This window comes from Spodoptera frugiperda, chromosome 11 (genome assembly GCF_023101765.2).
Source record: "Spodoptera frugiperda isolate SF20-4 chromosome 11, AGI-APGP_CSIRO_Sfru_2.0, whole genome shotgun sequence".
Classification (NCBI taxonomy): domain Eukaryota; kingdom Metazoa; phylum Arthropoda; class Insecta; order Lepidoptera; family Noctuidae; genus Spodoptera; species Spodoptera frugiperda.
In genome coordinates this window covers 2,728,575-2,748,663 of record NC_064222.1, presented here as the reverse complement: position 1 = coordinate 2,748,663, position 20,089 = coordinate 2,728,575, and the positions used below count along the sequence as shown (strand labels likewise).

At 36.5% G+C, this 20,089-nt stretch overlaps 5 protein-coding genes across 6 annotated transcripts; 3 read left to right on the top strand and 2 right to left on the bottom strand.

Annotated features, from left to right (window-relative positions):
- Positions 1-609: 609 nt before the first annotated feature.
- LOC118275003 (uncharacterized) lies at positions 610-2,170 on the bottom strand. Of its 2 annotated transcripts, none has more exons than XM_035592830.2 (3): positions 2,046-2,170; positions 1,471-1,533; positions 610-1,138 (listed from the first exon to the last, which is right to left on the bottom strand). In XM_035592830.2, the coding sequence occupies exons 1-3, from the start codon at positions 2,085-2,087 to the stop codon at positions 662-664; spliced, it is 582 nt and encodes a 193-aa protein (XP_035448723.2). In that variant the 5' UTR covers positions 2,088-2,170; the 3' UTR covers positions 610-661. The 2 variants fall into 2 exon arrangements, with proteins under 2 accessions (XP_035448723.2, XP_035448724.2); XM_035592831.2 differs by having other exon boundaries at positions 1,982-2,117.
- Positions 2,171-5,346: 3,176 nt separating this feature from the next.
- LOC118275063 (uncharacterized) lies at positions 5,347-6,266 on the bottom strand. Its single transcript, XM_035592913.2, has 2 exons — positions 6,187-6,266; positions 5,347-5,875 (listed from the first exon to the last, which is right to left on the bottom strand). The coding sequence occupies exons 1-2, from the start codon at positions 6,244-6,246 to the stop codon at positions 5,387-5,389; spliced, it is 549 nt and encodes a 182-aa protein (XP_035448806.2). The 5' UTR covers positions 6,247-6,266; the 3' UTR covers positions 5,347-5,386.
- A 1,474-nt stretch (positions 6,267-7,740) lies between these two features.
- Positions 7,741-9,388, top strand: LOC118265029 (uncharacterized). Its single transcript, XM_035577720.2, has 4 exons — positions 7,741-7,896; positions 8,342-8,391; positions 8,475-8,509; positions 8,734-9,388. Exons 1-4 carry the CDS (start codon positions 7,804-7,806, stop codon positions 9,321-9,323), a joined length of 768 nt encoding a protein of 255 aa, XP_035433613.2. The 5' UTR covers positions 7,741-7,803; the 3' UTR covers positions 9,324-9,388.
- A 1,733-nt stretch (positions 9,389-11,121) lies between these two features.
- Positions 11,122-19,741, top strand: LOC118265123 (ionotropic receptor 75a-like). The gene is made up of 12 exons (XM_050697109.1): positions 11,122-11,151; positions 11,365-11,637; positions 12,414-12,561; positions 13,063-13,229; positions 13,444-13,580; positions 14,093-14,254; positions 14,603-14,793; positions 15,026-15,240; positions 15,362-15,565; positions 15,784-16,829; positions 17,370-17,424; positions 19,035-19,741. Exons 1-10 carry the CDS (start codon positions 11,122-11,124, stop codon positions 16,132-16,134), a joined length of 1,878 nt encoding a protein of 625 aa, XP_050553066.1. The 3' UTR covers positions 16,135-16,829; positions 17,370-17,424; positions 19,035-19,741.
- Positions 17,370-19,654, top strand: LOC118275061 (uncharacterized). The gene is made up of 2 exons (XM_050697108.1): positions 17,370-17,424; positions 19,035-19,654. Exons 1-2 carry the CDS (start codon positions 17,370-17,372, stop codon positions 19,652-19,654), a joined length of 675 nt encoding a protein of 224 aa, XP_050553065.1.
- Positions 19,742-20,089: the final 348 nt, after the last annotated feature.

The following is a 20,089-nucleotide window of genomic DNA, read 5'->3' as shown; positions in this document are numbered from 1 at the left end:
CTATTCGGGACCTATATTATAATAATTATAATAAAATCAGCGACCCGACTTTAACCTTTAATGTTGCACGAATTTTTTTTTGAAAAATTAAGCAATGCTAATATAGTTTTTGCAATTTTATACAACAGTCCCTGTCTTGCGATATCCAAGCTGACTGCCAACTGGCGAAGTGGCGACCCTTTGGCAGAGAGAGCATTTGTTCAACAGTGAACTCATTTTGGCTGATGATAACAATGGAAATTAATTTCTTTCCACTATTACGTACTTCCCCATGGTTTCACCATTATTGGGGCTATGTTCAGCACTGGATATCTTATGGCTGATAAGATGACCCGTGCGTAGTGCAGGGTCATATTCAAAGTTTTAAAAGATTTAATTTATTATTATATTAACATAGGTAAATAATTTATACAATGTATACAAGCTATTTTTAGTATGGAGGTTAGGAAATAAAATATGTATTAGTACAGAGACTGTAGCTATTGGTTGGAAACTAAGCCTACTAATGTTTAAACTAGATTGGATTTCTTCAATTTAGAATACAATAGCTATATTTTATGTAGCTTGTGCTCTTTTGATATAGGTACGCACATATAATTAAACACAATAAAAGAGGCAAGTATATTTTTGTATATTTTGTAATAAATATTTGTTTAATTTTCTATTCGCCAAAAGTCTTAGTGAGTTTATCAACAATGATCCGCATCCTCTCTGAGAAGTAATGATCGATCTGTCCTAACACTTTCACGACATGCAGCATCTTCTGAACGCCCTTCTTGAACCTCTCCATCCTCTCTGCACTGGAATCTATTCTCATCACTGATGTTGGAAGCATCGAAGATCCTATCCTGGGCGGCGAGAAAGGCCCAGGACGCTCCTCAAGCCGATGTCCATTAAATGTCGGGATCCTCAACTTTGGTATTCGCCGTAAGTTTGCCATGAAGTCGGGAGGTGGTGCTATTGATATTGGTACTTGTGTGTCACTGTAGCCAATCTGGTCTTCGGGCTCGATGAGCAGGAACTTCCCGCCTTGTATCGATTTCGGGAAGACATCGTGAATGAGGTTGCAGAACGAGTCTACGTCTAAGCGAGAGTTGCCTTCGTAATCAGATGACCGATATTTGGACCCGTATGATACCTGGAACACAATATTCTTAGATTAGAACATGTGAATACTCTGAATGAATACAAAGACAGAAAATAGGATCGTTGATTTGAAAATGTGATTAATATGGAATTGGAAAGAAACTGGAGACAAGGAATGAAGCAAATTATTACGAAAAGTACTAATAAAACTGTACACAAATAATACTTATAGTATTTGTCAAAATATCAATTTATGTATTTATAGATATACATAATCAACAAGAATGTTTCTGAAGTTAACAAAAAGTAATCTTTTATCAATATACTTAAACTATATCAATGTAACATACAAAATAAAATTATGGTGTTTGAATTTTACCTTACCCTTTCATCAGCGCAGTCGATAGTCAAGCGAGGGGGCTGCGGAGCGCTGGCTACGTAATTTAGCTGAAATGAATAAATGTTTAATTAGATTTAGGGTTTAAGTTCCTGGTATGAAACTTGTTAAATGTTATATTACTATAGACATTTCTCTAATTTGATCGCTCTTAGATTTTTTATAAATTTATAGATATAAATAGGTTCACCTCTATTATATGGAACCTATAACTTTAATTTTCGTCATGAACAGCTCATGATAGTCCACTCCTGGAGTTGTTATTATCATTATTACACATTTCACCGAAATAATACTACGACCTCACAAGAATCGTGGAATAAAGTTTGCATTGTGTTTGAGTGAGGTTACCATAGTCTCAATCCTACCCCAGTCACTAAATCCCTAAATAACAATCCGGCAAATCCACAAAAGGCCAGCAACGCATTTGTTACCCAACAACGACCGACAATTCCCCTTTGGTATTGCAGGTGCCCATAGGCGGCGCGGATTGCTTACCATCAGGTGATCCGTCAACTCGTTTACCGCACTATCCCATAAAAGAAACACATTAAATACGAACCACCACTAGCAACCATACGAACGCTTCAGCCACGTACCACATCGTCCCGTGCACACATTCACGACATTTTAGCGTCTAAACGAAACTGCCATCCGTCACGTTTGCAGAGGCGCTCGCGATTTTAGCAGACTCAGCGAAATTTGTGGCTACAATAGAGTGACCATATAATAAAGTTATTTTTCGTATCAGTTAAATAATTATTTTGTTGTTATTATTGCTATTCTGGGTCCAAAGGACATCAACCACTTTGTATGGCGTTTGGGCTTGAACATGAACATAAAAATATTGTACTATTTTTTACTTTATTGAGCGGCTTACAGTACAAAGAAAACGTATAGATAAGAAACTTTGTATCAAATTAATAATTAAACATAATATATGAAAAAACTTCAACACTTTAAAATAAATCGTTTATTTGTGAAACTATTCATTTTCATAATGTTAACAAAACATTTTCTAGAAACTGAGCTGGTGGAGTTACATTTTCATGCCTTGCACAACTTAAATACCATATCACAGACATGATATGAGCGCAGCAACCACTTACACTTACTTACTTAATGACTTACCACTTGTGGTGCGATCCATTGCAGTATAACTCGCTGCACTTCCACAAGATTAACATTGTGTCTTCTCCTGTGAGTGATTTCAGCTCCACAATTGACACAATATATAGATTCACTAGGCAAAATCGGAAAGTCCAAGTTTACGGGGTCGTCGTCATGTAAAGCGGCTTCGTTGCCAGGGTTAACGTTTGAGCGGGTACTGAGTCTAAGAGTGAGCCGGGGTCATCGGATAGAAAATCACCAGAATCCATTTTGAATAGCACAGTCGTCAAAAATAGCCAAAATCGAAATAATATTCACAATATAATACGAAAAAGAACTGTCACAAAACTGTTGTCATGGCAGTGTCACCAATAATAACAATAATCAATTACAAAACTGTTTTTATTCTTATTTAATATTATTTATATTTACACTCCCGAATAGAAATCAAAATTCATTAAATATTATTATTAAATTATTTGTGAACTTCTTTTTTCTCAATACAGCTGTTCAAAACTCTAGCCCATTTTGGTTGATGTCCTTTATGTCTTTCATTCTCTGATCGATGGTAATATACTGCCATTTATCTCACACAAACCAAAACCATACGTGGATGACACCAGATTTTTTTGTGAAGAAGTTCAATGTGTGTCTTTTTCAAAAGCAGCTAGACAGTAATGACACATTTTCTTACAAGAGGTAGAATTTCCGACAATAACACAAACGATAAAAGAAGAGCTTTCTATCAAAGAAAGATTATAAAATGATCCGCTAAAGATTAAATCCGTGGTCGCCCTACTATCCATAAGAATCTTTGCCTCAAGGTCGCAATGCATTAATCATTAATAATCTATTTAATTGTCGGTAGCATCTTATCAACAGTTACGTGTCTGTCCGTTCGGTTCGGGAGATGGACCAAGGAGGTGTATAAGGCTGTACTACAGATAAGGGCCACCATGCATTGGGTGTACAGCAGTTGTTATGCCTGCAGTCTAGTCGTGTACCTAGCCGTAAAGATATACTACGAGAATGAAGTTAAGAAACTATCTCTGGTGTGCAGTGATCATTGTACTGGTAGTGACTGCAGTGGAGGTATGATGTTTATTCTTTTATGGTGACCTGGTATGGTGTTATTTTGCTAACTTTACATTACCGTTTTATGACAAAGACGACCTTGTTGTGAAAAATTTGGTACAAGCATAAAATTTAATTTGGTGCAGTCATTTGGAAGTTGGGTAATGCCCTTGTTACATATGTAGGTATATAAGATATGTACCTACATATTTCAACAACAATTTTTTTTCTATATGAAAGATATTTTGTAGTGTTACGTCTGATTATCTCGTTGCCCGAGTGGTCTCTAGTGAGACATTTGGGTATAAAGTAATTTTTCAAGTTTACCTATTTCAGATTGTTGTTCATAAAATTCTCAATGATTGCACTGAAACTGAAATTGAATTGATAATAGACTGGAACTATTACCACGGGATTATCAGGCCAGGCTACTTACATTTTCAAAGAATAAAAAACTTTGATGTTATGTTCATATGTAAAAACAAAGTTGTGTTACGTGCAGCTAGAGAAATAGTAAATGTTTACGTCAAACAATCATAGTTATCGTGACGCCACAGTTTGATTGAAAAAAAGCACGTTCAATGTATATAATATGTAAATGTTATGCATTGATTTTATTTAGTATAATAATCAATTGCAATTTAAATTTATTTTTTTCAAAACTTATGTTAGTTTGTTTTATAATGTAAACAACATTGGGGTTCCACGAAACTACATAATATTAGAGACTAGCTGGCCCGGCAAACTTCGTACCACATTCCCCGGACTTATATATTTTTTTAAAATTTTGTATGTAATTTTGTCATTATTAAAATTTCAGAGCAGCAGCTTCCTAAAAGATTCGCTGCTGCGTCCTCGTCGGTCGGAGATCTGCTTCGGATGCCGCGCGGAGGACCGGCCCTTCGCGTACCCTCTCATACAGTACCTCACGAAGGCCAAAGACATGTTTGTGAGAGGTTTTAACTCCCTTGTCGACAAATTTAAACAGGCCAAGCTAAGATAATGATAATTTGTACTAAATATAAGTATTTATTAATATCTGTATCGTAAAATTAAATAAATGTTTTTTATTATTTGTTATTTTGTGTTTTTATTAACATTATACAACAGGTTTTACATAATAATAAATAAATATAGCGTCGAAAATACTTACACAATGATCTACAGAATTATAAATATAGCAAATGAAATGTTTTTACTTTTTGCTGAACAGTTGTTACATACAACAAAAAAAAAATATTACTTAAATGAGTAGGTTGCGCGACGTCACCACGTTTGCGCACGCTGCTCATGTTGAAGAGTCCCTCTGTGATTCGAAACTGCCACTCAAGCGACATGTAGGTCTCCTTAGGGATATGCTGTATATAGCTTTTTGGAGTTGGTCTATTGACAGAACCCAGAACCACTTTACCTAGGTGCTGGTGGTGGCCATCGGGATGGTTGCAGTAAAGCAGGAATTCCACACTACACATCATATATTATGTTAATCCTTTATTTCTATACCCCCTCCCGAATCACAGGAATCTTTTGATTTTCACCTACACCAATATCCACAGAACATTCAAGAAAAAAAATAAAAATTAGAATATTATGTAATAAATTTATTCACCAAATTAAATACACTAACGTAAACATAAATCTATTAATAACAGAGTTACTCTGTATCATGTTCCATCAGAAAACAATCGTTTGCCAATGTTAATAAAATTAGTGCTCGAATTATTTCTTCAGTAGCAAATATTTAAATTTGAGATACTCTTCCGTAGTTAAATCTCCTCGTTGCCGCATCCTAATCAGTTTTTCGAGGACGCCTGGTTCAGCTTTGTCCCAAGCGAAGATGTTGGGCATTGAACTCAATGGAGGTTTCATGGGAGCCGGGGAAGGTGGGGGTGAAGGCAACCAGTTCGGAAACAATGGTAAGAGAGGAGATTTTGGAATCAAAGGCAGGATATAAGGTACGAGGGGCAATTTTGGAACCGAAAATATGGATCGTTGAATTTTTCTCGATGGTTGCGGCATGGCTATAGAGCGCTTGATTGGCGCTTTGGCGTGTATTGCACTTAATAGCTCCCTAGCAAGGGTTTTGTCTTCAGATCTGATGTTGATGTAAACTGGGGAAATCTGTGAGAATTTCTTGATGACCATCGGACGAAGTCGTTTCATTTCGCCTGCTGGTAATCCTACTTTTAAACATTGTGATGATGCAATCTGTAAAAAAACGAAATGGGATTATTTTCATTATTTAGGTCTTGAATTATTTGTCACCGAAACTCGCCTACGTCTAAACAATATCGCCATTTGTCTTGCAATCGGGGTTTTTAGGTCTAATGTACCATCAGAACTACTACAAAAAAATAAACAATGCTACATATAATACTGGTTCACAAATTCACAGTTTTGAACACGTTTATGAAGATTTTTTTTCTCTTATGTTAATATTATTGTATAAGTAAAACGTCACACACAAGCACTTTAGCACTATCTTAGTTCAAGAACAATTGAAATGCAAAAATACTTACAAATACAGCTAAGATCACGATAGATATTCTCTGAACACTTTCCTCTCTGCTTCCAACCATCTTCTTTCAGTAACTGGTTACGAAAAACTTCGCAATGACATCCTCGCATCTTTATATAAAGACAGTTGTTTGAATAATACATCATTGTGTTACAATGTCACCAATGTGCTAAGATAAAACACGTAACTCTATTGTTTGTAACAACAAACAAAAACAATAACAAACAAATACGATGACACTAGTTACCTTTTCGTCAAGTTATCTTTTCGTTAAATGAATATGATAATCTAATTAAATGAAAATATTATAGTCATACCACCCTGTGAATCGCAATCGACGACAAACTTCTGTTGAAGCACATAATTTCTTAGGTTAGCTAGCTTTACCTTACGGTAAATAGATTTCTTAGAAGATAGATTTCTTAAGAAATTAGAGTTCTACTAGTTTCGAGTCATACAGAGACTCTTCCTCATGAGCAGCGGGCGCCAGACGCGATGTCGTTGTAAATTCTATTTTTCAGTCAATTCACGTGGGAAAAGCCGTTAATTTTAGTTAATTTAGTATGCCTCACAATAGTCAGTTATTATAAAATCTAGCTTAATATGCTTTGTTTCTGTATGTTATTGTAATCATCTTATTTACATAAGTTAATTATCTACTTCATTAGACTGTTGTGAACAATGCTGCCAAATCTGTAGCACAACAATACGCTGCGAATTTCTTGAATATTTACTACAAGCTGTATAATCATTCGACTCTTTAATTTCAGTAAACATGAAATATAATTAAATCTATTTTGAGGATTCAGATGCCGAAGTAACAGGAGCAATGTTTACATGACGACTTGAATTCCACATGCAATTGTTCACGTGTGTGGAAGTCTTCATATAGACAAGTGTCATTACCAATCACATACTTTTCACCAAAAATGCTCTATTTTTAAACGGTTTTATTTAACTTGAACTGTTTGTTTGTTTGTCAAGTTCAGTAATTGGTATGTAACCGTCGACATTTCTGTAGGCCAAACAAGCTGATATTTGGTGCACCTACTCGTAATCTTTATCAGCATATAAGTCCATTCAAACCGTTTTACTTATACATATACTTGTCTATAGTAAGTAGCAGGAGATGAGACTACATAGAAAATATTACGACGAGGGATGAAAAATTACAAAATAAATGAACCCGATACTATTATTGGTAAGGATCAAAATCAAGATTGCAACAATTATCCCGTAGTCACCAGAGACTCACTGCTTAGTCATAGAAACAACATAGGTACATGATTATTTCTACAACTACACAACTAAAATGAACTGCTTGTATTACAAAACCACAGAAATAATATAATTTATTATTACTTATTAACATAACAATTACATATTGAAATGATATCATTTGGCGATAAGAAGCTCCTGGCTAGTTATCACCACGTCCAATCTTATCAAAAGGATTCTAATTGCAAAACTTTCTTTAAACAATATTGTCATAACACCTAGATAATATTTCTAACGATAACCACGTAACGTTGATGTCAAAAGCAATGCTTTAAATACGAATAGAACAATGTTTTCTGAACCATAAATTACTTTGGAATAGGTTCGTGAACTTCCCAACATGGGGGGTCTAAAAGTGTTCTGGTCCTGCCTAGGACTTGTCTTAATTTCATCCTGCTACGTCAGCGCTTGCGACGAGAAAGGACTATGTTTGGTAAGTTATATTTATTATTCTTAACTAAACGTTATATTATTAGTTAATATGGTTTATTCCTACCCTTCAGAGTTACTTAAACTATTTAACCAAAATTGAATTATGAGGTAAAAATCACTACAGACCTACCACCTACATACCACTACCTTATCACAAAAGTATTTTTGTGATTCCCTTTTTTGAGGGGACAAAGTCATCCAATGACTTCTCCCGCCTTAGGCGAGGCGAGAGGGAGTTTCAGTCTCTTACTGATTAAAACCACCACGCCACCACGTTTCTACTCCCGCATTTCGAGCCGGAGCCTCGGTAAACCTGCTAGGTAGTCCGCAGCTCCGGATCAGGCATCAGCCCTACTGTGCCCCATCTGTGGTTTATAACTATGAAAGAATATATATATCGAAAGATACTGGTGTACAATTTTTAATACAATGCGTTCTTGTTACAGCTGGAAGTATTGAAGGAAATGAAAGAATGCAAGAAAGCAGAGTTGGCTTCGTAAGTGGACTGCTCAAATTCTTAAGAACATTTTCTATTAGATACCTAACCTCGAATCTAATTTTCGTATTGAAATGTTCCAGGTTACTGAAGCCACTTCTTGCAACTAAATTGCTCGGTAAGTATTTTGTTGTATCCTATCCATCTTCGATGTTGTATTTCATGTTGGTACTAAGATCGCTTAGTTCATAAATCAAAAGGTCCAAGCATTATTTCTCTTTGACATTTCACTCTTAAAGAAAAACAGTAATTTAATGTCGTGCCTCTATTTAATTGCCAAAACCCTCATAAGTAAAATCGAGCATTCGTAGAAATAATATTAATTTCTCGTCTCATTTTCAGAAAAAGAAAAGAAGGGATGTTGTAAGGAGCTGCCACTGCCACCTCCTCCTACAATCATGCTGATGCCTGCGCCGCCACCACCATGCGCTGCTCCTGCCCCACCGTGTGCCCCAGCCCTGCCACCGATACTGCTGGCGCCCCCGCCACCTGCGCCACCCTGTCTACCACCACCTGCCCCAGCTCCACTCTGTCTGCCTGCTCCTCCTCCAGCCCCGATATACCTACCAGCGCCTCCACCAGCTTGCTTACCAGCACCTCCTGCACCACTGGTTCTGCCAGCACCACCACCGTCACTGATGTTGCCGCCCCCACCCCCACCACCAGCGCCCCTTTATCTTCCAGCTCCTCCGCCAGCCCCTCTCTACCTGCCTCCTGCTCCAGCGGCAGCTCCCGCCCCTGCTCCTCTGGTTATATCGCTGGTTCCACCGCCGCCTCCTCCTCCCCCACCATCCTGTCTTCCTCCCCCTCCTCCCCCACCCCCAGGATATCCAATGACGGCCTACATGGTGGCCCCACCGGTACCCATTACCTTGGAGCCAAAACCGCTGGAATTACCTCCCTGCCCATGTGCCTACAAGAAATATTTTTAATTTGTTCACAATAGTATTTTAGTTTAGTTTTTATTTATTTCACGTTCACATAAATAAATACACTGGCTCGTAGAAATGTTTGTTTTATTCAGTGATTCATGAAGGTGCTCGTTATAGTGCCGCAGTACCTAGTAATTTGCAAGAACCCTGCTATTTGGCATATACACGCCCAAATTGTTGTGGCTGAATTTTATATGCTACCGTACAGACAAAACGATAAACTATAGATGTATAATGTTACATAATATTAAATTCTCTGTTTAGGTATTTCAGTTTCTGAAATAACAATTTCGATTTTTGTTTCGTTGAACATATTCTGCTTACGTACATATTTCTTATTTACATAGGTAAAAGTACATACCTATATTATATATGCATAAATCCTAATGTCTAGGATTATATCAAAGACTAGCTTTTGCCCGCGGCTTCGCTCGCGTTAAGAAGTATTATTATTATTGTCAGTAAGGAAGGCAATCCGCAGCAACCAAACAAACAGATTACCTACAGTTCAGTTCGAAGGTAATTAACTGGCGGAGAATCTTAACACCGCGATTCAGAAATGAGACGAAAATGCACAGCGCCATCTAATAGCGGTAGGCAGAACTTCTCAACATTTTTTTTTTTCGTTCCATTACGTACTGATAGGTTCAAACTAATACATTTTACATTCTTCATCATCCCTTATTTTATCACCCGTCTGGTTGAATTAATCAAAATCGTATTTAAGCGAACGTCATCAAAAAATTCTGATTCGTCATCAGGACTTCTTCATAAAATCTAAAAAGATGTATACAAACTTTCATCCCCTATTTTATCCCCTTAGGGATGGAATTTATCAAAATCCTTTCTTAAGGGTTGCCTGCGTCATAGTAGCTTTATGCATGCAAAGTCTCAGTCCGATCGGTTTAAAATTGACAAAGTTTCATACAAACTTTCATCCCTTATTTTTTCCCCTTTTGGGGGTAGAATTGATCAAAATCCTTTCTTAGCGGATGCCTACGTCATAACATCTACCTGCATGCCAAATTTCAGCCCGATCCGTCCAGTGGTTTCAGCTGTGCGTTGATAGATCACTATGTCAGTCAGTCAGTCAGTCACCTTTGAGTTTTATATATTTAGATTGTGATAATAACTATTTAGATACCTAGTTAAGACAAATTAATTTCAAAAAATACTAAATGAGTACATAACAGTAAATATGTTCGCGACTGTCCCACCAACAAACGGCAATATAAATAGATTTTCCTTCAAATCGCTGACTGGTAATTTTATTCAACTCGAGAAATGGCCAGCACAATGTTAGCTCAAGCAATAGTAGAGTTTTTCAAGTACAAAGTCGTCAGCAGCATTATTATACTGGCATGTTGGAATCCCACAGGTAATTTGTGACACTATGACTATCACTATAGAAGACAGAATATATTTATTTATGTTGTGAGTACATAGGCGGACTATAATTATACTGTAGTACAGTAATTACTTAAGAAGTAGGATAATAAAAACGATAAAAAATAATAATTTGTGATATTAAATACCCACTTGCATGCCCTGCCCTGGTGAAATGTGATGATCTCAAAAATATTGTATTATATAATATGTAGCGCTTTTCTAGTAAATAAAATTGATTTGAATGCAATTGATGAAATTAAATTCACCAACTACCTATACTACCGTCAAAAATCGTAAAACAAACCTCATTAGTGATGTTAAGGTGGATAAAATAATTATATAGGTAAATATAAAGGAGTATTCAACATAGAGTTTGCATATCGATTACGTTGGCCGTAAAGAATGTAGCATGCAGACATTAGATGAAAAAAGAACAAATGTGAGTCGCATTTGTTTTTTTTACTAAAATTTTTCATTAGTGCGTAATTAATTAATTTAGTTAATAATTTAAATAATTTCACCTTTTCATTGTTTTAGTACATAAATATTAAATATAAGTAAAACAAAAGTTTTTAAGGCGTGAGTGAAAACATCCATAATGTATCCATGATTTTCATGTGTGATTTTTAACAATAGGCCGTTTTTTACGTAGTGCGTAGGACAAAATCGATACTGCAAACAAATCAAAGAATCTCCTAATCTTAAAAAATACTACAAGAACAATGAGATAGGTAAGTCATTTACAGAGCATTCCATAATAAACTCTATTTCAGATCAAATAAAGTTCACTCGGGAACTATCACAGTTTGGAATGAGCAGTACATTCTCCTGCGACCCAGGCATTCTGGACCACATTCGGCACCACTATTTACAAGGAGTTATCTACATGACACATAAGCATGACGACATGTTGATGTTTAAAAAGGTAAATATTAATGTGCGTGTATCGTATGAGTCGACTTAGGGCCTTTAAAAAATGCATAGGCATCACATTTTTTAAACGCGCCGTCGACGCGCGTTTTGGTCTGTATCGCTATACAAGTGCGTTTGCATCGCGTCTGTTTCGATACACAAGCGCGTCAGGTGTGCAACGGTCTACAGGCTGCGTCTAACTTGCGTGCGTATCGCGTCTGTATCGCTACAAACACGCGTCGACGGCGCGTTTAAAAAAACGTGGCGTGCATAGGCACTTAGGGCGTTTGTCCACTGCGACTTTTTGTAGGAATGCAGTAACGCGTTGGCATTGTTACTAAATTAATTACTATATTTTTTGGCTTACTCACGTAATTATTTGACGTGGAATTCGACTAGTTTCAAGCCATGCTAGAGGCTCATATTCGTGACACGACGCTACTGTAGCCGCTGTGTCTCTAGCATAGCTTACGTGAATAAGCCGAAAAACATAATAATTAATTTAGTATGTCTCGCGAAAGTTATGCGTGTAATATAGGCATTGTTACTGTACTACGTTGTAAACGTGACTAACATGCGTTAGAAGCGCATTACATTTAACAGATACTGGGCAGCAGCATTCTCTGATAAACCTAATAATCCTTTAAAACTGCATTCTCCAACTCTCTTGCGGAGATATCTTTTGTAGAGTACTATAGTCCAACAGTGGACTCTCGCAGGCTGTTGATGAAGACAAAAGAAGTACCCTTCTAAGTAGATGACTAAATAACAATAACTTTTCGTATTCAGATGAAACCGATACACTTTATGATGAAATACAAATGGCTGATTGTGGGCGATCACGTGCCTGATGCGTTGCGTAAGATACGATATGACTCCGACGTGGCCTTCCTCGAATGCAACTCAGTGATGAATAATGGAACAAGAGATATTGCAGGTAAGTAAGAAAAAGTTTTGTTAGTTGAATGATCGCAAGTGCGTCCACTGATGAAGCTGGTATAGGGCTCGATTCCTGTTTCGGATAAAGTATTATGGAGTCTGGAAATAAACCTTTTCTTTTGAAAGAGGAAAATCATCCAATGTCTTCTCCCGCCTTGAGCAAGGCGAAAGGGAGTGTCAGACTTGCTGACTTAAACCCACCCCGTTCTTACTCTTGCTGACTTAAACCCACCCTGTTCCTACTCCTACTTTTCGAGCCGGACCCCCGGTAACCCGCTAGGCAGTACTCAGCGCCGGATTTGCAGTAGTATTAGCACGGAGTCTGGAAATGTGTCCGGTATATGGCAATAGGCTCACCCCCTATTACATGGTACTTATAACATAAATTGTGACAAGTGGATGTACATTGTACCGTGGCATTACTTGCAATAATGCCTATGCCTCGGGCATAAAAGGCGTGAAGATATTTTTTTATATGTATTTACTCTTCACAATTTAGCGACCCCAGTACATATCTACGACGCATACGTGCATCCTCGAGATGGAATTTCCATTAACTTTTGGGCTCACTGGACTAATGCATCAGGTCTCGTACTGACCCATGAACGAGAGAGAATATTAAGGAGGCTGGATTTAAAAAGATATCCCTTGAAAATTGCGACTCCTGTAAGTAGTACGGCCTTAATAACAGTTATAAGTATTATACATAGGTAAGTGTTCATAGCTATTAGACTTAAAAATGTACAGAGCTATTTTACAGCTCAAGTAGTAGTTAGTATGTAGTAAACTTAGAATTTTTTTATTTCATATTACAGTCATGTATGAATTGAAATCACGAGTACACATTATTATAATCACCTATAATATATTTGATTTCTAGGTAGGACATTACAGTAGCGATAAGTACGATGGCACGTTTGTTGACTTTTTGGAAGACGAGTCTATCTCAGATCAGGATCCCGGTATTCGCAGTGGCTATGGAACATCTATGCTTCTTACTGAAGTAGTTAATGCACAGTAAGTATTTCATAGTGTTCTTTAATACACAAACAAGCAGACGGATCACCTAAAAGCAATCGGCCTCGATAATCACCTCTGCAATACCAGAAGAGCTACAAAAGCGTTGCCGACCTTTTAAGGATGAATAAAATGAGATATGGATCGAATGCTTCGTTGGTCGAGTGGTCGCAAGTGCGACTGCCGAACAAGGGACCCGGGCGGGTCGGGCAAAGTATTACTGGGCTTTTTTCGGATTTTCGAAAATTTCTCGGTAGTAGCACGGAGTCTGGAATTGTGTCCAGGATATGGCAATAGGCTCACCCCCTATTACATGGGACTTATAATACAAATGGTGAAAAGTGGGTGTACATTGTATAGCGGCATTACGTGCCGTAATGTGCACCTCTGCCTACCCCTTCGGGGAAAAAAGGCGTGACGTTATGTATGTATGTATGTAGATATGAATCACTTTCCTGCGTCGAAACTATCCTATGACGTCATAAAAGTTCAATGTACATTGTACATTTCAGAGATGTCCTAATAGAGAACGAGCTATGGGCAGCAATGATCAACAACAACAGTATGTACGTGATGCTGTCCATGGGTGAAGCTGATCTCTCCGGAGGAATACTACGCATCCTTTGGGACAGGACCTTTACACTCGACTATGTTATGCCCATTTGGCCTTTCAGGTATAGACTTTAGAGCTTATAATCAATTATAGTGTATGCAGATCTGATTCACCAAGTTGTATAAGTATCTTCTTAATAGGAATGATGAATGGGTCAAAAATAAATTATTACAACTTTTCAGCACAATAACATATTAAAAAATAATCACACTTTTCAATTTAAGATTTGATGATCTACCTAACTTTCGAATTTTTCTTCCTAATTTTCTAGAAATAAGTTTGCTATTTGACGTCAAAAACTTATGACGTCATAATAGAGTATTTCATACAAAGTTCATAGAAAATATAGTTTTTGACGTTTCGAAAAAAGTATTGAATTTTACTAGTAGGAAACATGCCTATTCTTCAGAGTGGGGTTCACGTATCTAGCTGAGCGTGAGAGCAGTAGCAACATGTACTTGGAGCCATTCTCTCCAGCGGTCTGGTGGTCCTGTCTCGCTATGATGGCTATTCTTGCTCTAGTTGAAAGGGTCACGTCGAAAACCCCGAGGGAGAAAGATGGTGCTTTCTATACTGTGCTCACTACGTGGTTGCAGCAAGGTGAGTTTTAAAAGGTTGTTTTAAATGAACGCTACTTTATTAAAAAACTAAGTAGAAAGTTGAGTTAGTATAATTTTAGTAATTTAATAACATAATTTCCCAACAACACACATTTTTAATTTTTTTAGTAATGTGCGACACACATTAGCAGTTACCTACACAAACAAATACTTGTCCTCTACCACGCGTAATTAATAATTTTAACTTGATCAACTGATATATTTCTCACTAGATGCAAGCGCAGTACCAGAAGGCGCATCAGGCAGATGGGCCTTCACCGTGTTGTCAGTGAGCGCTATGTTAGTCCATGCATATTACACCTCAGCCATAGTCTCTGCTCTGATGAGCACCGGCCGTGGTGGACCTGACTCCCTCAAGGCACTCGGAGACTCGAAGTACGCGATAGCTTCCGAAGACTACGATTATATGCGATATTTGTTTTTTGATGTAAGTGTACATGTAAATGAATTAATGTTGATCAAAAACTAATTTAGAACTAAATACAATAATTTTGTTACGTAAATGCTTTTTCTAGTAGCAGAAATAAACATTTTTTTTCTACCTTTAGGTGGAAACAACATGGGATGACTTAGAATACTTGAAAAAGAAGAAAATGACGTCAAAGTTCTACCAAGAACTGGAACGTGGCGTGGAGCTCATACAGCAAGGCAGTACTGCCTTCCACAGCGAGTATAACCAGATCTACCCGCACTTCAAGACCTTCAGCGATGAACACATCTGCAAATTGCAGCATGTTGATACTATTCCTGAGGTAAGGGATAAAGTTTCTGATTCAATAGGATGGAATATACATAGTAAGTATAGATAAGACTAGCCAACATCAGTCGTAAGATGTCTTCCTGGCCCAGTGGACTAAGGCCTCCTAGTAGACATCGACAAATTAGTTCTCCACGTAGAACGACAAGTAGTTTTTTTTTATTATGTTTTATCCCAACATGCATTAGACTTAATAAAACGTTTCTTCACCAGACTTTAACCTGGATAACATCAACAAAGGACGGTCAGTGGACTGAAGTCCTACGTACAGCTGGAGGTTGGTTACTGGAGACTGGCCTAGGGAAGCGTCTAGTAGCAAGGCTGAGGATCCCTCAACCTCCTTGCAGAGCATCCCTCCTCGCTGAGAGGGTCAAACTAGGAGACATCGCACCTCTACTGGTTCTCACTGTATTTGGTGCTTTACTCTCAGTTGTCTTACTTGGAGTAGAGATTCTTGTCGCTAAGGCTAAAAAGGCTAGACTACCTGAAGGTGACGCTAAAGTAAGCTTAGAAAACGTTGACGATATCCCTGATATTGTTGAACATAGTAATTATATAGAGTAAAATGTATTTTGTTGATAGTAAGTACTAAGTCTTAGATGTGCTTAGAATGAAATGAATCTTTATGAATCTTGTAAGGTTCAATATTGCTTGTAGTATTGCTAAATATAGTTGTAGTTTTATTTTAAGTTTAGCATATTATGTAGATTTATTGTAAACACGCTATTGACTGTCCTTTAGTTTCTTAATGTATTCAAATGTTGTAACTAGTTGATTATAATAGAATTATAGAAACATTACCTAAAAAAATAATCTTTATACTCTAAACAATAATTTTATATGTAATTTAAAAAAAAAGTCGATGTCATAAATAAAAAACCGCGTTACATTAAAAACATTAAAAGACATATTAAACTTTCCTTGAATACACACATATACCTAATGGAATAAACCTTAAAAATATCAATAACTAATTACATTCCAACTAATCTAACTAGCAGATAGGACGCGGAGAGAACACACTTATCTCGAAAGTCCTTATCGAGTCACTATCACAGTCTCATCATCATCACGTTTGCCATCAGATTACGATCTCCAAATGATACTTATATATCATAGTTCTGATTCAATCATCATCTTGTTGGATTCTGCAGTAGGTTAGGACTGGAGCCTTCACAATGTTTAGGCTATTAATAAAACTAAGTGCATTGTCTATAGGACTTGGCTATGTATCCGCTAGCTGTTCTCCACAATCACATGTAAGTAATCATTATTTTATTATTATTTTGTTCATGGTTTCGATTTCGATTTGGTGATTATATTCTTATAAACCGTTTTGAACAACTGTGGTGATTAATGCTCATGTCTTCCCTATGTCAGAAGAGACCTTAACTCAGAAGTGGGCATTTATAGGCTTTTAATGTTGATATCGAGAATATAACCTTAACTTTATCCATTTCAAGTGAAACTAATATTGTTGCGAACGAATCCTTGTAAGAATTCACCTTTACTAAAATATAACACGAATAGAGAATAACGAATTGCACGTGCTCGACGACAAACATACGTAATTTTTATACTTGACTTTGTATACATTCAATTTACTAATGAATACAACAAAAAGTATTAATTATGCATATTTCCTGAATATCGCAGTTCGAAAATACAAGTAAAATCTATTTAGGTACCGAGTTCAAACCGCAACACATCCTTGAGAGTTTTTATTTTATACGAAATGTTCTAAATATAGCTGTAAGATGCACAATACGTCAATTTCATTAAGTTATCACTGTTTACAGATGGCGGCTCTCCATGATCGGATGAACCAAATGATCAGCGCTCTCTATGCCTCTTGTAAGTCATATTTTCTATTACTTTTCCATATTTACTAGTCAACTACTATGAGTAGCCTCGATATATGATAGCGAGTGGATCATAAGTGCGACTGGCGAGCTATATATTACAGATCTTAATGGGACTCAAAATATAAGTGATGAAAATGTATTGCTACATTTAATATGAGCAACTTACTACCAATATACTGCCTGTTTAAATGTCGAGATGATATGATTGAAACCTAAATAAAATTAAGTAATCACAAAGTAAGTCAGTATCATAAAGCAAAGTATAAAGATAAATAAAATTGTTTTATTTCTTGTCCAGTAGACTCGCGTGACGTTTATTTTCGAGGTTAATTAAATTGCCTGTCTATTCACGAAATGTATTAATGTGTGCTAATATTATGTGTATAGATTTAATCAACTTTTTTTACTGTATCGCGCACGGAACTATACAATATACTTACTTAGTTGGGACTGACATGTAAAATTATTTGCGTGTCCAAATATAAACATCATTACAATAAATAAAAATGGCAATTAATTTATTTCTATACGTTTAACATTTGAGTTATTTCTTAGGTGATAAATTTGTGATACGAAAGATTTCATGCAGTTTATTGATATGATTAAAAAGAATTGCATTTTTCTTCTTTCAAAAAACTAGATTCTTAGATACGTTAATTTATTTTTTTATTAAATGAATGCAATAACAATTCAACAACAGCTGGAAGAGATTTGACTAAATAGTTACATAGGCAAATAATATAAATACTGACCGGCTATGGAGCTATAATAGTATTGAAATTATTGCAGACGAAGTAACACGTTACGCACGAACAAATAAACACTTATAAATTCTGTTGACGTATTGTGAATACTAAAATAATAACAAAAAAAAATTATGAATTAAAATTAATGCATCTATGACCAAGTTAATATTGTAGGTACACGCATATGTATAAGTGTATGTTAATACATTCATAATATGTATATTGACGTATGTATAAATAGGTATTACCACGGTATTACTATTTTTATTTACATAAAATTAATGTGTCAAGTCAAAAATATGGTTAATAGGAAAATTAGGTAACTTAATTTTCAGCACATTTAAAAAAATATTAAATAAGCTGATTACTCGAGTAATTCTCTTACAACTTTAGCTGTAGAAAGATTAATTTAGTTACACATAGTTACGATTCCAAATTGGAGAGTAATGAAATTACTACTCATTTTAGTTTCAGTAAAATCATAATACAGAGAATAAAAGTCATGATGTACAATATGACAAATTTTATAATGTTTAGTACTACATCATTAATAAAATATAGGACCGACTTGAAACTAAGTAGGTATTAGACATTGCGCAACCCATAAACCAGCTGACTCTGTATTTCGTGTTGAATGCAATTAATTAATTATATTGTTTATAGTAGGTAAGATCAAAGGTACAAATCCGACATTTAAGTAATACATAATTACTTGAATAACTCAATTCAGTGCTGTCATTTTGTCTGCTAACACATTATTAAATAGGACTTAAGAATATTTTAAGACCACCACAATTTTTTATATTTTTATTAAAATCGTCTTCAAAAATATCTTCGCACGTTTCGTTTCCAGCTCCGCTGTTATCAAAGGTGCAGCCGCCTACAACCAGCCCCCCAACTGATGAGACTCCACCATCTACAGAGTACACCACAGCACCACCAACGACTACATACGACCCTTCTTCGTACCTTTACCCCCAATTGATATTCGTGTCCTCTTCTCCTCCAGCTGCTCCCAGTCCTCCAATACCTTCCATTCCAGCTCCAGCTCCACGGTACACATATGAAGCTAGTCCACCCGCTGAATATACTCCAAGTCCGCCACAACCTCCTCGGCCTTTACCATATGGTTATGATTATCAGTACCCAGCATACGCCCCTCCTACGTACCCCCCGCCGTGTACTCCGTATCCCTACCCTTACCCGACGCAGCATGAGCAGCCTCCTGCATACAAACCGTATCCTGCACCAGCCCCATCATCAACCGCTTACAAACCGTATCCCCCACCGCCCACACCACCAGTTGCTTATCCGCCCGCTCCCTACCCAGTAGCTGCTCCATATCCACCCGCACCCAGTTACTACCCAGCTCCACCACCTTGTCCTCCTTCATATCCCCCTCCTCCTGCGTATCCAGCTCCCCCGACTTACCCCGCAACCTATCCAAAGTATGAAATACCACGTTATGCATAATATGTAGAAGTAAAAATGTGTTAAATTAGGTGTAACTTAGATAAGTATTGAATTAATAAATTGTATTTATTACATTTATGTATTTTATCGTTTTTATTTGTTTTTCCCTAACCAATTCTGATTTTATTTATACATACATACCTATTAATATTCAAACAACATTATTTATCAAACATTCTCAATAATATTCCAATAATTCTTAGAACTTGAACATTGATTTTTGAATGAATTAAATGGTAATTAATGTTCAACGTAAGAAATAATATTAATTGTTCTACCTCTGGTCATTTTGTGTGACGATATTTAAAATCACAACTTGATACAGTTAGCCCACGTCAATTATGTAAAGCGATGCAAATGATTGCATTGTATTAGTATTTAGTCACAGAAATATTATTTTGTAATATAGGTATATGAGGTTTTTTAAATGATGAG

What these genes read in the sequence shown, in the direction of transcription:
- LOC118275003 (XM_035592830.2), bottom strand. Translation starts at nt 2,087, where the DNA reads ATGTGGTACGTGGCTGAAGCGTTCGTATGGTTGCTAGTGGTG. An exon ending in TCGTATGGTTGCTAGTGGTG is followed by an intron (nt 1,534 to 2,045) that starts GTTCGTATTTAA and finishes TATTCATTTCAG; the next exon opens with CTAAATTACGTAGCCAGCGC. An exon ending in TCGACTGCGCTGATGAAAGG is followed by an intron (nt 1,139 to 1,470) that starts GTAAGGTAAAAT and finishes ATTGTGTTCCAG; the next exon opens with GTATCATACGGGTCCAAATA.
- LOC118275063 (XM_035592913.2), bottom strand. Translation starts at nt 6,246, where the DNA reads ATGGTTGGAAGCAGAGAGGAAAGTGTTCAGAGAATATCTATCGTGATC. An exon ending in TCGTGATCTTAGCTGTATTT is followed by an intron (nt 5,876 to 6,186) that starts GTAAGTATTTTT and finishes GTTTTTTTACAG; the next exon opens with ATTGCATCATCACAATGTTT.
- LOC118275061 (XM_050697108.1), top strand. Translation starts at nt 17,370, where the DNA reads ATGGCGGCTCTCCATGATCGGATGAACCAAATGATCAGCGCTCTCTAT. An exon ending in CAGCGCTCTCTATGCCTCTT is followed by an intron (nt 17,425 to 19,034) that starts GTAAGTCATATT and finishes TTTCGTTTCCAG; the next exon opens with CTCCGCTGTTATCAAAGGTG.
- LOC118265123 (XM_050697109.1), top strand. Translation starts at nt 11,122, where the DNA reads ATGCAGACATTAGATGAAAAAAGAACAAAT. An exon ending in CCTTGAAAATTGCGACTCCT is followed by an intron (nt 13,230 to 13,443) that starts GTAAGTAGTACG and finishes TTTGATTTCTAG; the next exon opens with GTAGGACATTACAGTAGCGA. An exon ending in ACTGAAGTAGTTAATGCACA is followed by an intron (nt 13,581 to 14,092) that starts GTAAGTATTTCA and finishes TGTACATTTCAG; the next exon opens with AGATGTCCTAATAGAGAACG.
- LOC118265029 (XM_035577720.2), top strand. Translation starts at nt 7,804, where the DNA reads ATGGGGGGTCTAAAAGTGTTCTGGTCCTGCCTAGGACTTGTCTTAATT. An exon ending in ACGAGAAAGGACTATGTTTG is followed by an intron (nt 7,897 to 8,341) that starts GTAAGTTATATT and finishes TTCTTGTTACAG; the next exon opens with CTGGAAGTATTGAAGGAAAT. An exon ending in AAGAAAGCAGAGTTGGCTTC is followed by an intron (nt 8,392 to 8,474) that starts GTAAGTGGACTG and finishes GAAATGTTCCAG; the next exon opens with GTTACTGAAGCCACTTCTTG.